The 13,098-nt window shown below is 39.2% G+C and overlaps 1 protein-coding gene across 4 annotated transcripts in view; it reads left to right on the plus strand.

The window, feature by feature from the left end:
* The window catches only part of XRN1 (5'-3' exoribonuclease 1), a 114,271-nt gene extending 109,367 nt beyond the window's left edge, over positions 1 to 4,904 (plus strand). For all 4 annotated transcript variants that reach the window (XM_065942913.1, XM_065942915.1, XM_065942914.1 and 1 more), the window contains one exon: positions 94 to 4,904. In XM_065942913.1, coding sequence (XP_065798985.1) covers positions 94 to 393 — 300 coding nt within the window. In that variant the 3' untranslated portion in view covers positions 394 to 4,904. The remainder of the gene's footprint in view (positions 1 to 93) is intronic.
* The last annotated feature ends 8,194 nt before the right edge of the window (positions 4,905 to 13,098 follow it).

The following is a 13,098-nucleotide window of genomic DNA, read 5'->3' on the forward strand; positions in this document are numbered from 1 at the left end:
GCTTGACAAGTATTAGCAGCATGATTTATGGTATTTCCTGACACTAGTTTTTTTGCCTACATTGTGAATTAATCATTCTTTTATTCCTCAAAGGTAACTAAAAAAAGAGTTGCAAACAAAAAGAACTTTGAGAATAAGGAGGCCCAGAGTTATCAAGTCACCCCGCTTCACACTCGCCAGTCAGCATCTTCTGATGTCACCAAAGGAATTCCACAGGAGACTTCATCAGCTTCCTTACCACCCTCTCAGATCCCTCAACCTGCATCTTCTTTCCAAGTTGCAGCTGCCTCCCCAGGCCATAGTGTGCCTCACCAGAAGTCAGCACCAAGCTCTTCAAGAAGAAAATCAAGAAAACTGGCTGTCAATTTTGGCGTTTCTAAACCTTCTGAATAAATTTGGTACTTGGAATTAAATTTCTTTCCTTTCCTCCCACCTTTTTATAAATCCATGTCTGTGTCTCATGAGAAATTGCAATGTACTATTTTAAAACAATACATTTAAATTAAATTTTTTAATTTTCTAGTTGTCAGGCACTTTCATGCTATTTAAAAGACTAAATCAAATTGTGCATCTTAAGTATGTGCAATTTGTTCTACATCAATTATACCTCAATAAAGGTGTAAAAAAAAAACCTTGTGTTAAAAAACTACCAGTGGACTGAGCATTCACATGTACCACTCTAACCATTGACCTTGTCATTAAAAGCATCTTGAACTATGAATTAGACATGGTACTGCAATAATAATAAACATTTTTTTTACACTATCATTGAGGGATAATTAAATGGAGCATGAAAATTGGGCCTCAAGTATAATTTACTGAATGTAGATTTTATTTCTCTTTTTAATGATGTAATAGAATTGTCAGGAGAGTGGCGCTTATTTATAGGTATTTTAACTTATGCTCTGTTATCTCTGAGGGTCCTTTAGACCTGTTGTGACGTGAGCACATTGTGGTGGTGCTGCCAGTTTTGCTTTATTCTCCGTTTTGTACCAAAGCAATTTCAGAATTTTGGTCAGAATATTTCATTTAACTGCTTAGAACTATACATAGCGATCTAGATTTGAGGAAATAATTACAATTTTTTAGATTATTCAAGAACCAGCATTAGTTAACCTCTAATAAAAAATTAAGTTTCAAAATCTACAGGGTATAATGATTACAAATTAATCTTCTGATAGAAGTACAAAATATTAATCATGTCATTAATTAAAGTGTTTTATCCTTTTGTTTAGCTTTTTACTTGCTCACTTAAGCATACATGACAGCTCCGTTGTTGGTCCATGTGTAGTGTTTCCTGGGATGATGAAATTCTAAATTTTTATGCATTATTCTAAATAATATGCATTATTTACATGACAAATGCCCGTCCTCATTCTCTTTCGATACTTTTAGCTTTATGCTGGACTGTGCAGTGACTCTGGCATTTTGTCTGTACATGTCATATGTGGGTGTGTGTTATTCAGTCTGTGGCTGTTGAAATTGTATCAGAGTTGATGAAAATTTCTCAGCGGTACCAGGGCCTGGATTTATATACATACATACATACATATATATATATATATATATATATATATTTATGCTTTAGTTTTTGTGATATGCTTATATTTTTAAGGAAGTAAGTTATCATACTTTTTAAAAAGTATTTTAAAAGTAGGAACCACAATCTTTGTATGGAGCTGCTTATTATTATATCTAGTTTCATTTGGCTTATTGAAAACTGCCATGAGTCTTAGTCTTATTTGTTTTTTAAAATGCTAGTATTGAGTTAAATGAATTTCTTTCTCTAACTGCTAAATGTTAGAGTTTCTCTAAGTGTTAATAGGATATTTGTATATTAGTAGTGCCTTTAGTATGAGATAAGTGTTCATTATTTGTCATTTATGATAGTCATGTGAGTTTCTGTGATTTTGTTTTCTATTAATTTTCCTAGATTTAGATGTTCATTGGTTCCCAACATTTTGTTTTTGGAAATACATGTTTCTCTGTAGGAGGATCTGAAGTAATGAGGCTCAAGTAATTCTCAGAGTTTGTCCTTTTTGCCTCACAAAGTTGTTTTTTTTTTAAGGAAATGTCTTTTATGGAAATACAAAAAAGTTGAATTGTGACAATAAGATTATGTTAACCTCTACTACTTTAAAGTGTATGATATTTTCCATCTTATGTAACTGTACAAACTCCAGCATTCAAGAATTGCCTCACTCATCATTCCTCTGTGACCACCCTATATAAACAGGGTACAGCCCACATCTTTATTAAAGCACCGAAGAAGGAGCACATGCCATCTTCCAAAAACTTCAAGAGAAACTTTGATAAGCATAGTACCACTGAACCCATATAAGGAGGTTTTCTCAATAGTCAAACAAAGCAAACTGACAATTCTAGATGGATAGGCAATAAAAGTGTTTTTCTTTTCATTCTTCTCCTAAAGCAACTCAAGACTAAAGAGAGATTAAAATGGGAGAGAAATCCATAATGACTAAATGGTGTCATGCATTCATCTATATTTTCTTCCTTTGTACACCTATTCCAGAGGTGGGCCTGAGAGCAATAGATGCGCCCTCTCTGGAGAGGATGTAAGAAGCAGAGACTGTTTGTATCTCATGACAGTCTTGAGGAGTCTAGATCCACTGAAAGATTTGGGAAACTTAACAATTTTCCCTTTGTGGATGGCACAGACTCAGACTACCCCAAAATTTAGAAATATGCTTATTCAACTGTTGAATCTGTTGTGGACTTTGTGTGGAAACCCTGGACTGTGTAAGGCACAGAAGGGCAGGTTCCCCAAAATGCTTCATGTTTCCACGTCACAAGAGCAGTTAGATCTATTTAAACTTTCCTCTCCTTACTAAAACAGTATTTCTAGATAACCTTGTTCAATAAAGTTTTCCCTTTTTTTTTTTTTGAGCAGATTAAGTGAGTTGTGAAGTTTGGTCCTTGCAGTCCTTTTCACCATTTCCAATACATTACCTGAGTCTTATAATTTTACTGATAGACTGTATTAATTGATTTAAACATCATGCAGGCTCGTTTGTAAACATCTGAGACTCAGTTGCCTGAAAAATTAATTTCACCTCTATATGTACTTTGGTTTCAATTTAAGACTTTCCTTGCTGTTCAGAGGGATAAGTAGTTCTTTTAGAACTGAAAAACAAAAGTTTGATCTTTTTTTTCCTATTGGTGGGAGAGATGAAGAACTCTTGGTGCAGGTTTTGTTGTTTATTTCCTTTTTCATGATCAGGTACTTGCTTTGGTTTTAAACTGATATATTTCAAACTAATCTGGATTTGGGAGGAGGGACAGATAGGGAGGCAGTTGGAAGGAGACCAGTTAAATAAGACCTGTCCCTCACTGCATTTTCAGACTATACTCTTCCTAGCTCAAGGACATAGATGAATTGCAGTGATTTGTTTACTCACTTTCAAATCATCTGTTCTGTTTGTACTAGTAAATCATACAGTATCATAGTGATTGTCTAGTTTAAGATAGCTAGAATTGTCCCCCTCTCCACTAAAGTTCATTCTAATATACTTCATCTCATTGTCCAGAGCCTCTTTTTTTAAAGCCACTATGTATAATTTCCCAGCTTTTTGAGCTTGCTATATTTCTTAGTACCATCTTGCTTCCAAATTGTGTTTTTACTGGGGAGGGGAATTCATTTATTGGAGAGAAATAACAGACATTCTCTACCTCTGAAAAAAAAACCAATCACAGAAGTCCCCTTATCATTTTTCTAGAGAGTGACAGAACTTAAACTGGCAGTGTTCTTTCTGTACACCTTAATAAGCTTTGTCAGTGAAGCAGTCTTTTTTTGCAGGAGCTTCCTTTCCTAGTTAGGATAATGCTTAAAAATTCTAGAAATGAATATGTTTCAGACAGAGCTGGCTCATATTTCCCTCAGATTGTTCCATCTTCCGCCAGGGAGCAGTAAGAGACCATGACGATCAGAACGAGGACAGGCTGGAGTTTCACTGACTTATCTCCAACACCACTGATGCATCTTTTAGAGAGAGGAAAACAGACAGTAGTCTTCATAGTTAAGAATATCAGAAATCCATAGCTGCTTTTGTGTTTCTGTGTGTGTTTCAGTGAACCAACAATAATGCCTTGCTCAATCAATGCATTCAGCCATCTCAAGTGCAATTCGTAATGGAGACTCTGGTTTCCAGTAGATAAAGTTTTACATATTTAAACCTATAAAAATTAATTTTTTTCCAACAATACACATATTGCTGTTATTTCAGCAGTTGATGTACTAGTAAATTGCCCAGGCCAAATAATTAAATGCCTGTAGATGTTTTAGTAATTGGAGCCAAATCTTCATACTGTTTTCTCATGAAGTAATAGGAGTGAATTTTTTGTTTGTTTTGGAACTTAGGGGCTTTTTTGGCCTTAAAGTCTTATATTTTCTTTTGCCTGCATCCAATTGCTTCTTTGAGTGTTTGCATCTATTTTGATATATGAGTAATAGATAGTGTACTGTATCATCAACATGTTCAGCATTTTTTTCATTTAAACAATGTAAGTAAGTATAATTCATGCATATAGATCTTAATTCTTTTTTTTCCTCACATAAGTATTTTATAAGTAACTGGAATTTTTCATTAGATCTTATACAGAGCAGTATTTTATTAAAAATTCAAAAGGGAAGACTTTTATGTGCTCATTTTGTAGCTTTTCTTTTTTAAATATCTATACATCGTCTGCAATTGAAGTGTTTTCAACTTGCATTGGAATGGACTCCAAATGTATTTTTGTGTTAAACTGTACATTTGTAGATTTTTGGCATGAAGTTAGCCTCAAAATGTTGTGTAAAAGGATTCTAAAATATGAGTCACTGAAAGAATTTAAACATCTATACATGTTAAATGCTATATGGATTTTAATTAAACATTTGAGAATGATTTCATAAGCTTTTGTTCTTATGTTTGCAGTGATATTTAAAATAGATTACAGGATTCACTTAAACCTCATATCCTTTTATATTGGCATTTTGAGTCCGTGTGAATTAGCATAAACTTGACAGCATGGTTGGTGGAGAAAGTCTGAACTGGAGATTCTGATGGCCACAGTTCAGACACTCTGGCTCTGCCTCTAGTTGTAAATATGTCATTACATTAGGATTGGCAAGTTAGGTAATGCTTATGCCTCAGTTTCTTCATGTCCTAAGGGAAGAAAACAACACCCCTTGTATGGGTAATGTATTTAAAGCACTGGGTACTTAGTGCCACTTTTTTAATTGAAAATCAGTAAACAAATCAAAATCCTCTCACGTTAGCTTAAGAAAAGGACATTTGTTTTAAGAGTTCGGGACTGTCTCAGAGAATCCAATCCAGAAAGTACAACGAGGCTTCTTGGGAACTGAACCTTAATTGAGGTGTTCCTTTCCAATTCACACTCTTACTCTCCATGGGGCATGGGCTCTGAGGTGTGACCCTCTGTAGGTCAGGTTCCAGCATCTGTAGTTGGGGATGGGGGCAGGTCACCTTGAAGGGCTACTGCTCCTGGACTCTGGGTTGTTGAGGAAACCTAGACCTCTCAAAGGCAGGCTGTTAAGAAACAACCACATTCTGAGCTGGCAATCAGTCCTTATAGTTTATACATAAAAGAAGCTCAGTAAAACAGCTTTGCCCTACTGGTAATTGGAGCTTACTCTCTGATGTGCCTGCAAACAGCCTTCATACAAGGGTAATCCCAGGTCAACTCCTTCAGCTTAGGAAATGGTTGCCTTTAGATTTTTGAGGTGCTTTATGCAGTCATGTATTCCTACAGTGGTAAGAGTCTTAGCCATGTTTCACTGACTTCCTAAATATAGGAACAATAAATATACCTACTATTTATTAAATCCTTATTAGGGATTTAATATCACAGGCCAATATACTACCTTGTCTATGAAAATTGTCTCCTTAATTCTCAGGACCTTACACTGTAGGCAGGTTTCGCCTCTGCAGTAGTCTGATTGCAAATCCTATGGTCTTTACTTTGCTTTACTCTAAAGCTTAGGCTTTCTAATCTAGTTTCTATACCAATTCTCTCTAGTTTTATTTTAAACATTATTTCATTCATTTCATTTGCTATTTAGTGGTATCTTTTAAGGGTTTAGCTCAGGCATAGAGTTATGAATTAGACCTAGACCTAGTCTTGATCATCCATGAAGTCTAGCAGAGAAGGAAAAATTAAACCACCAAGTGTAATACAAGTATAACAAGTACATATAAGAAAGAGATATCTCACAGACTGGGAAGATATCAGGGTCTCTTCTAGAGGACTGAAACTTAAAGGAGCCAAGCAAGGGAAGGAAATTGATCAGAGCTGAATTATATATAGTGCAGATTAAGAGGGATCAGAGGGAAAATGGAGGTGAAGGTAGGCATAAGACCATACCACTGGCAGATCATGCTAAAGTGTCTTGAGTTTTGGACCAAAAGCTTAGTCCAAGCTTTGTTGTTTGGATGTAACAAAATCCCATTTAAAGTAACTCAAGAAAAAAATAAAGAGGGAATAGAATGTATTATATGAATGCAGAAAATCTAGAACCAAAAAGCAGAAAAATGCCTGAGCTTCACAGGGGCCTGGACCAAGAATAGAAAGCTATCAGAAGATACCTTCATTCTCTAGTCTCACCTCTGCCTTTCTGTTTAACACTCAAGGCTTCCATATTCCCTTTGAACATTGCTTCAGTTCCAGCAACCAGCATAAGACTAGCATTTCCCCATCTCAACTCCGAATGAGCTAAGTTTGGGTCAGATGTCCATCACCATGTAAGCAAGTAAGATCAACTAACACAAATGTGGCTGCCGCAGCCCATTCCTAAAGAGCTATGTTCTTTGAAGCAAAAAAGGTAAGGATGTGACATACTCCTAAATGCTATTCTCATAACAGCCATCACATGATTTTAAGAATGGGTTGTTTTCTTTCAAGATGAAAACTGGTGTCATTGCAGAGAACAGATTAGAGAGAGTGGAAATGATAGACAAACAGAAAGCCGTTTCAGTCATTCAGGAAGAATGATACAACCTCACTAACTCTTAGAAACTCCCTATATTGTGTAGCATGTTGGACAGCAAAGAGAAACAGAAATGTAGAATCAGAGTTTCCAGCATCACCTTCTCAGGCTGACCCATTAATGTTCTACCAGAGATTCTCTCTGCAGTTCATGGCATATTGGATCTAGAAACAACACAACAAGAGCTCCAAGTCTTCCTGAGAATTACTTTCTCCCACATCCTATCATTCATTATGCCTCTATGAATATAGCACTGAAGGTTTGTGCTCCAGGCTTAGTGATAGTAACAGTTACTATGTACAGGCTATCCACTAGGTACCATTCACTTTATATAACACTTTCGATCTTCAAAACATAGTAACATAAAAATAGTATTAACTCATTTCACACATAAGGAAAGTAAGATAAAAGGCTGAGTTGCCCGAAGATACAATATGTTCCTGAGCTGAAATTCAGAAGAGATCTGTTGAATGCCCAAATTCATGTTCTAGTCTACTTCTTCCTTTTAAATTAATTTTTAACCATTTAAATATTACATGGCTAAGTTTCCTACAAATTTTGAAAGCAAATAAGAGTAAAATCTTTTCACTACTTTCTAGAGGTAATTGCTGTGAGCATGTGATGTGTATCCTGCACAAAGAAGGTATGTATCCTTTTTTGATGCTACACACACTATCTGCACATGTAAATGGTGTCATGTTTTGGGCATCATTCTGAAACTTGTCTGTTTCCTTCAACAAATATCTCTGAATCTTGGCATGCTCTGCCACTATGATGTTCCCCTTCCTAGGTCCACAGGCTTCTCTGAACACCAAGTAGAACAGCTAAAGATAGCTGATCACCACTCACAGTGCTAGACACTTGAAAGGATTTTTTTTCTCTTTTCCAGTGTTTCGCTATGAAACTTTTCTAATAGATAGCAAAGTTTAAAATAGTATACAGTAAATGTCAACATACCCAATACCTGTATGTGCTCAGTCATGTACGACTCTTTGTGACCCCATGGACTAGCCTGCCAAGCTCCTCTGTCCATAGGATTTCCCCAGCACAGATACTGAAGTAGGCTGTCATTTCCTCCTCCAGGGGATCTTCCCGACCCAAGGGTCAAACCCGAGTCTCCTGTGTCCTTTGCACTGCAGGCAGATTCTTTACCTCTGAGCTACCAGGGGATCATAACCAATACCTAGATAATACCATTAACATATTACTATGCTTGCTTTATTAAAGATCCATCCATCCACATTAGCAGAGCTCCCTCAAGCACCTCATTGAGCAATTAGCTCTGCTCAGGTTGTCAAATGACTGATAGGACACCTAACTGGATGAGTGGGGCACAGGGGTCAAACTACCTGTGGAACCCAAAGAGTTTGTTAGATGTCAGCAGAGTTCTCTATCCTGGAATGGAGGTCCTTTACAGAAAAACAACCTACCCTGCTGGACACCCAAGACTATTTGAGTGAAGGAATCACTCAGAATGGCCTAGAATTGTACTTAAAGTTGGGAAGACCAAAGAGAATGGATTACTCATCAGACCAAAAGCAAACTGTCCTGGGTCCCTGGAGGCAGCACCATCAGGAATCTAGATACTCAAGAAAGCCCTCATGGTTGATAGCTTTTCAAAATGGATCCAGGTCTTCCCCTATCCAACTCACACCTCTGGAGCAACAGCCCCGAGAGAGACAACCATTTGCAGCACCGGGATGGCAGGAACAACTATTTATGACAGTCAGTTCAGTCGCTCAGTCCTGTCTGACTCTTTGTGACCCCATGAACCGCAGCATGCCAGGCCTCCCTGTCCATCACCAACTCCCGGAGTCCACCCAAACCCATGTCCATCGACATCCTCTGTTGTCTCATCCTCTGTCGTCCCCTTCTCCTCCTGCCCTCAATCTTTCCCAACATCAGGGTCTTTTCAATTGAGTCAGCTCTTTGCATCAGGTGGCCAAAGTTTTGGAGTTTCAGCTTCAACATCAGTCCTTCCAATGAACATCCAGGACTGATCTCCTTTAAGATGGACTGGTTGGATCTCCTTGCAGTGCAAGGGACTCTCAAGAACCTTCTCCAACACCACAGTTCAAAAGCATCAATTCTTTGGCGCTCAGCCTTTTTTATAGTCCAATTCTCAAATCCACTCATGACCACTGGAAAAACATATATATGACAGTATATCTATCTTTATTTCATTTGACAAGAGAAAATTTGTGGTCAAGATCCTTAGTGTGCAGTACAGCTGGACAGACTGCAAAGACAGTACAGATCTCTAGGCACAAACTTGCCAGGTCTTGTGGCCCTCCATACCTGATATTTTTAAAAGAATGTGGCCAAGAGTGAATGAATGAACCAAGATTTTAAAAAACAACATTATCTCAAAACTGGCTTTGACTACTTGCAGCAAAACTTAATGCGCATACAGCCTTCTGGTTGCAGTTCTGTCTGTAGGGGTGCTTAAGGTCAGTTCTTTCCAGGAATACATTCCAACTCCTGTGACTTGGGTTATAGGGCCTGTGACAAGTACAAACAGGCCAGTGGGTGTTCCCACACATAGCTGAGGCAGAAGTGTTCCTCCAAGAATGAAGGAGGTGAGGCTTCCCTGGTGGCTCAGTGGTTAAGACTCTGCGCTTTCACTGCAGGGGGCACAGGTTTGATCCCTGGTCTGGGAATTAAGATCCCACATGCTACATGGTACGACCTAAATAAATAAAAATACTATTGAAAGATTATTTAAAAAAAAAAAAAAAAAAAGGATGCAAGGAGTGATACAGTACCAGAAAAGGTGAGCTTTCTAGCAGAAGACAATAAATTAGTGGAGGAAATGCCAGCAGAGACCAGGTGTAGATTTAGCAGGGCTGGCAGTGCAGAAGGGAGAACCTGCAACACCTCCTGAAGGAGATGCTTTGATACGGTTCCATAAGTGTTAGTTGAGGGCCTACTATGTGCTGGGTGCTGTCAGGAAACCCAGGTTTCCAGGAAAGAACTTCAAAGGAGCAAGAAGAGAAGCCAGAAATCAGCCAGCATACAGTCTTTATTCCCTTCACAAAGAGATGACTGTGTATTTATCACACAAGGCTCCTACCTCATTCAGGACCCTTGAGGGAAAGTTTTCTTTTTCTCTCTCTTTTTAATCAGAACATTTAAAAGTAAGCTGACAATTTCCAGCCAAAGAGGGACTTTTGATTGGGAATTTTGTTGCAAAATAATATGTCTTTTCTAGAGAATGAGCACATAGATGCTTGCCTAAGTAGATATTAGTCAGAGCTCATTGATTTCATTTATTCCTCTCTGGAAAGAAAAAAGCCATAAGGGGTAATAAACCCATAAGGGGTAACGTAGAGTCCCCATAAAGAGACTTGACTGAGAAAATGAAGCAAAGCTCAAGTTAACTGTATCAGACAAATGCGGGTGTCCATAGCAAGGAATCCAGGAACTAAAACCCCAGGGTCTGCATGTATTACAGAATAAGCTGTGAGACAAATGATTAATGCAGCTTTTGCGATCTTTGCTTTCCTTCTTTAAGCTGTAGTCCACCATTGGTAGAGATTCCCAGGTGGCTCAGTGGTAAAGCATCCAGCTGTCAATGCCGGAAACAAAGGAGACTCAGGTTCGATCCCTAAGTCAAGAAGACCCCCTGGAAGAGGAAATGGCAACCCACTCCAGTATTCTTGCAAACAGAGGTGGGCTACAGTCCATGGAGTTGCAGAGAAACAGATATGACTGAGAGACTCAGCAGGCATGCACACTCTCCAACATTGCTAGATAAATGCTTCCTGAATTCAACACACACAAACCACTTCCCCCACCTCTATAACTTAATCAAACATCAGTGGACTTTTAAAGAGTATCTCTGGGGTTGTCAGAAGATAATTTTCCAATGACACTTTCTGAGTGCCATTAAGTGAAGGAAGTCATCATTTTTGGCTGAAGTATCATCATATGATTATTTCTACACTTTTTACTAGTAAATAAGCATGGTCACAATCACATGAGTCATCTTCGATTTCTCCTTTTCTTCACCCCCACATGTAGTTCTCAAGCCGTGATGCAATGTCATCTCCTATAGGTGCTCTTTTCTCTCCATCCTCATGGTTATTGCCTTTATGCAGGTCCTCCTCTTCTAAGAATTGGCCTATTGCCAAGGAAAAGTAACAATGCTGCTCACAGACGAAGTGCTTTATAGTATTGTCATTTAATTCTCATCACAGTGTTCTGAGAAGGGCATTTTCAAAGCTTTTTCTTATTTGTTTGGCTTGGTGGGCATTTTTCATCTTCCTTTACCTGCTGGGTATTTCTCTGCCTTTTCATCTTGTTTAGATTGCTGTGTTTGGGGTGGCCTTTCTGTATTCTGGAGGTCTGTGGTTCCTTTTTATTGTGGAGGTTTTACCCAGTGGGTGGGGTTGGACAATTGGCTTGTCAAGGCTTCCTGGTTAGGGAAGCTTGCGTCGGTGTTCTGGTGCGTGGAACTGGATTTCTTGTCTCTGGAGTGCAATGGAGTGTCCAGTAGTGAGTTTTGAGATGGGTCTATGTGTGTGGGGTCTTTGGTGTGACTTTGGGCAGCCTGTATGTTGACGCTCAGGTCTATGTTCTTGACTTGCTGGAGAATTTGCGTGGTATGTCTTGCTCTGGAACTTATTGGCGCTTAGGTGGTGGTTGGTTTCAGTGTAGGTGTGGAGGCTTTTGGATGGTCTCTTGTTACTTAATGTTCCCTGTAGTCAGGAGTTCTCTGGTGTTCTCAGGTTTTGGGCTTAAGTCTCCTGCCTCTGGATTTCAGTTTTATTCTTCCAGTAGCCTCAAGACTTATCCAATTATACAGCACTGATAATAAAGCTTCTAGGTTAATGGTGAAAAGGTTCTCCACTGTGAGGGACACCCAGAGAGGTTCACAGAGTTACATGAAAAAGAGGAGAGGGAGGAGGGTGATATAGATGAGCAGGAGGAGAAAAGGGGGGACTCAAGAGGAGAGAGACAGATCTACAAAGTTGTCTGTTCCCAAAGTGTTCTCCGTAGCCCAGAACACCCACAGAGATTCACAGAATTTAATTGAGATGAGAAGGGGGAGGGAGGAAATAGAGGTGATCTGGGGGGGAAAAAGGAGAGTCAAAAGGGGAAGAGAGTAATCATCACACTCATGAGTAAAAATGGGTACCGAATATTGGGCTCTTAAATGTCCAAAATTGATATCAAATACTGAAAAACAAAGATTAAAAATCTAGAGTAGAGGTTAGACTCTTAAAAATACAATATTAAAAACAAAAAATTTAGGAAATATATATGAAGTTTGCTTTAAGATAGGGTCTTTTTTTTTTGCAAGGTTATAGTGGGTTATGAAAATGAAAATTAAAGAGTAATAGAGGAATAATAGAGGACTTTTTAATAATTTTATTTATTTATGATTTTGGCTGCACTGGGTCTTAGTTGTGGCACATGGGATCTAGTTCCCTGACCAGGGACGGAACCCTGGCCCCCTTCCTTGGGAACTTAGCCACCGGACCACCAGGGAAGTCCCTAGAGGACTTTTAAAAATAGGAAAAAAGAAAAAAAAATGGTTTTAATTTAAAAAAAATAGTAAAAATATATCTAGGAATTTCTCTGGAGCTGTTGTGGGCAATATGGGTTCGGTTCAGTTTCAGATAGCTCCTTGTTCCAGCTTACACTTCTCGATAACTATAGGCCCCTTCTGGTGTAGTCAGTGTTAACTCCAGAGATTTTAATCCGTTGCCCTGTCACTTCCGAAGCGGTTCCCTTTGTTTGGCTTCTGTTTGCAGGTCTCTTCAGTGTCTAATTTCCGCCCTGACACAAGCGGGCGGAGGTGGTCTCTCGTTTAGGTCCGCTGTTCAGTCGTGCTGTGGGGAGGGAGGGGCGCTGCAGACAAAGTCACTGGCCTGTGCGGGGCGCACTCGCAGTGTTCCGGCCACACTGGGTTTGCCCCCGCTCGCGGCGTGCATGCCTTCCCCGTCCACACTGCTCAGGCTCCAGGCTGCTCTCCAGGGAGCGGGCCCTGAGTTGCAGACAGTTCCAGTTTTCGGGTTCTCCACAAAAGCGCAGACTCGGCTGGGTCTGCGTTTGTGCCTTCCCCGCCAGAGCAGCTCAGGCAGCCA

Source organism: Muntiacus reevesi, chromosome 8 (assembly GCF_963930625.1).
Source record: "Muntiacus reevesi chromosome 8, mMunRee1.1, whole genome shotgun sequence".
NCBI lineage: Eukaryota > Metazoa > Chordata > Mammalia > Artiodactyla > Cervidae > Muntiacus > Muntiacus reevesi.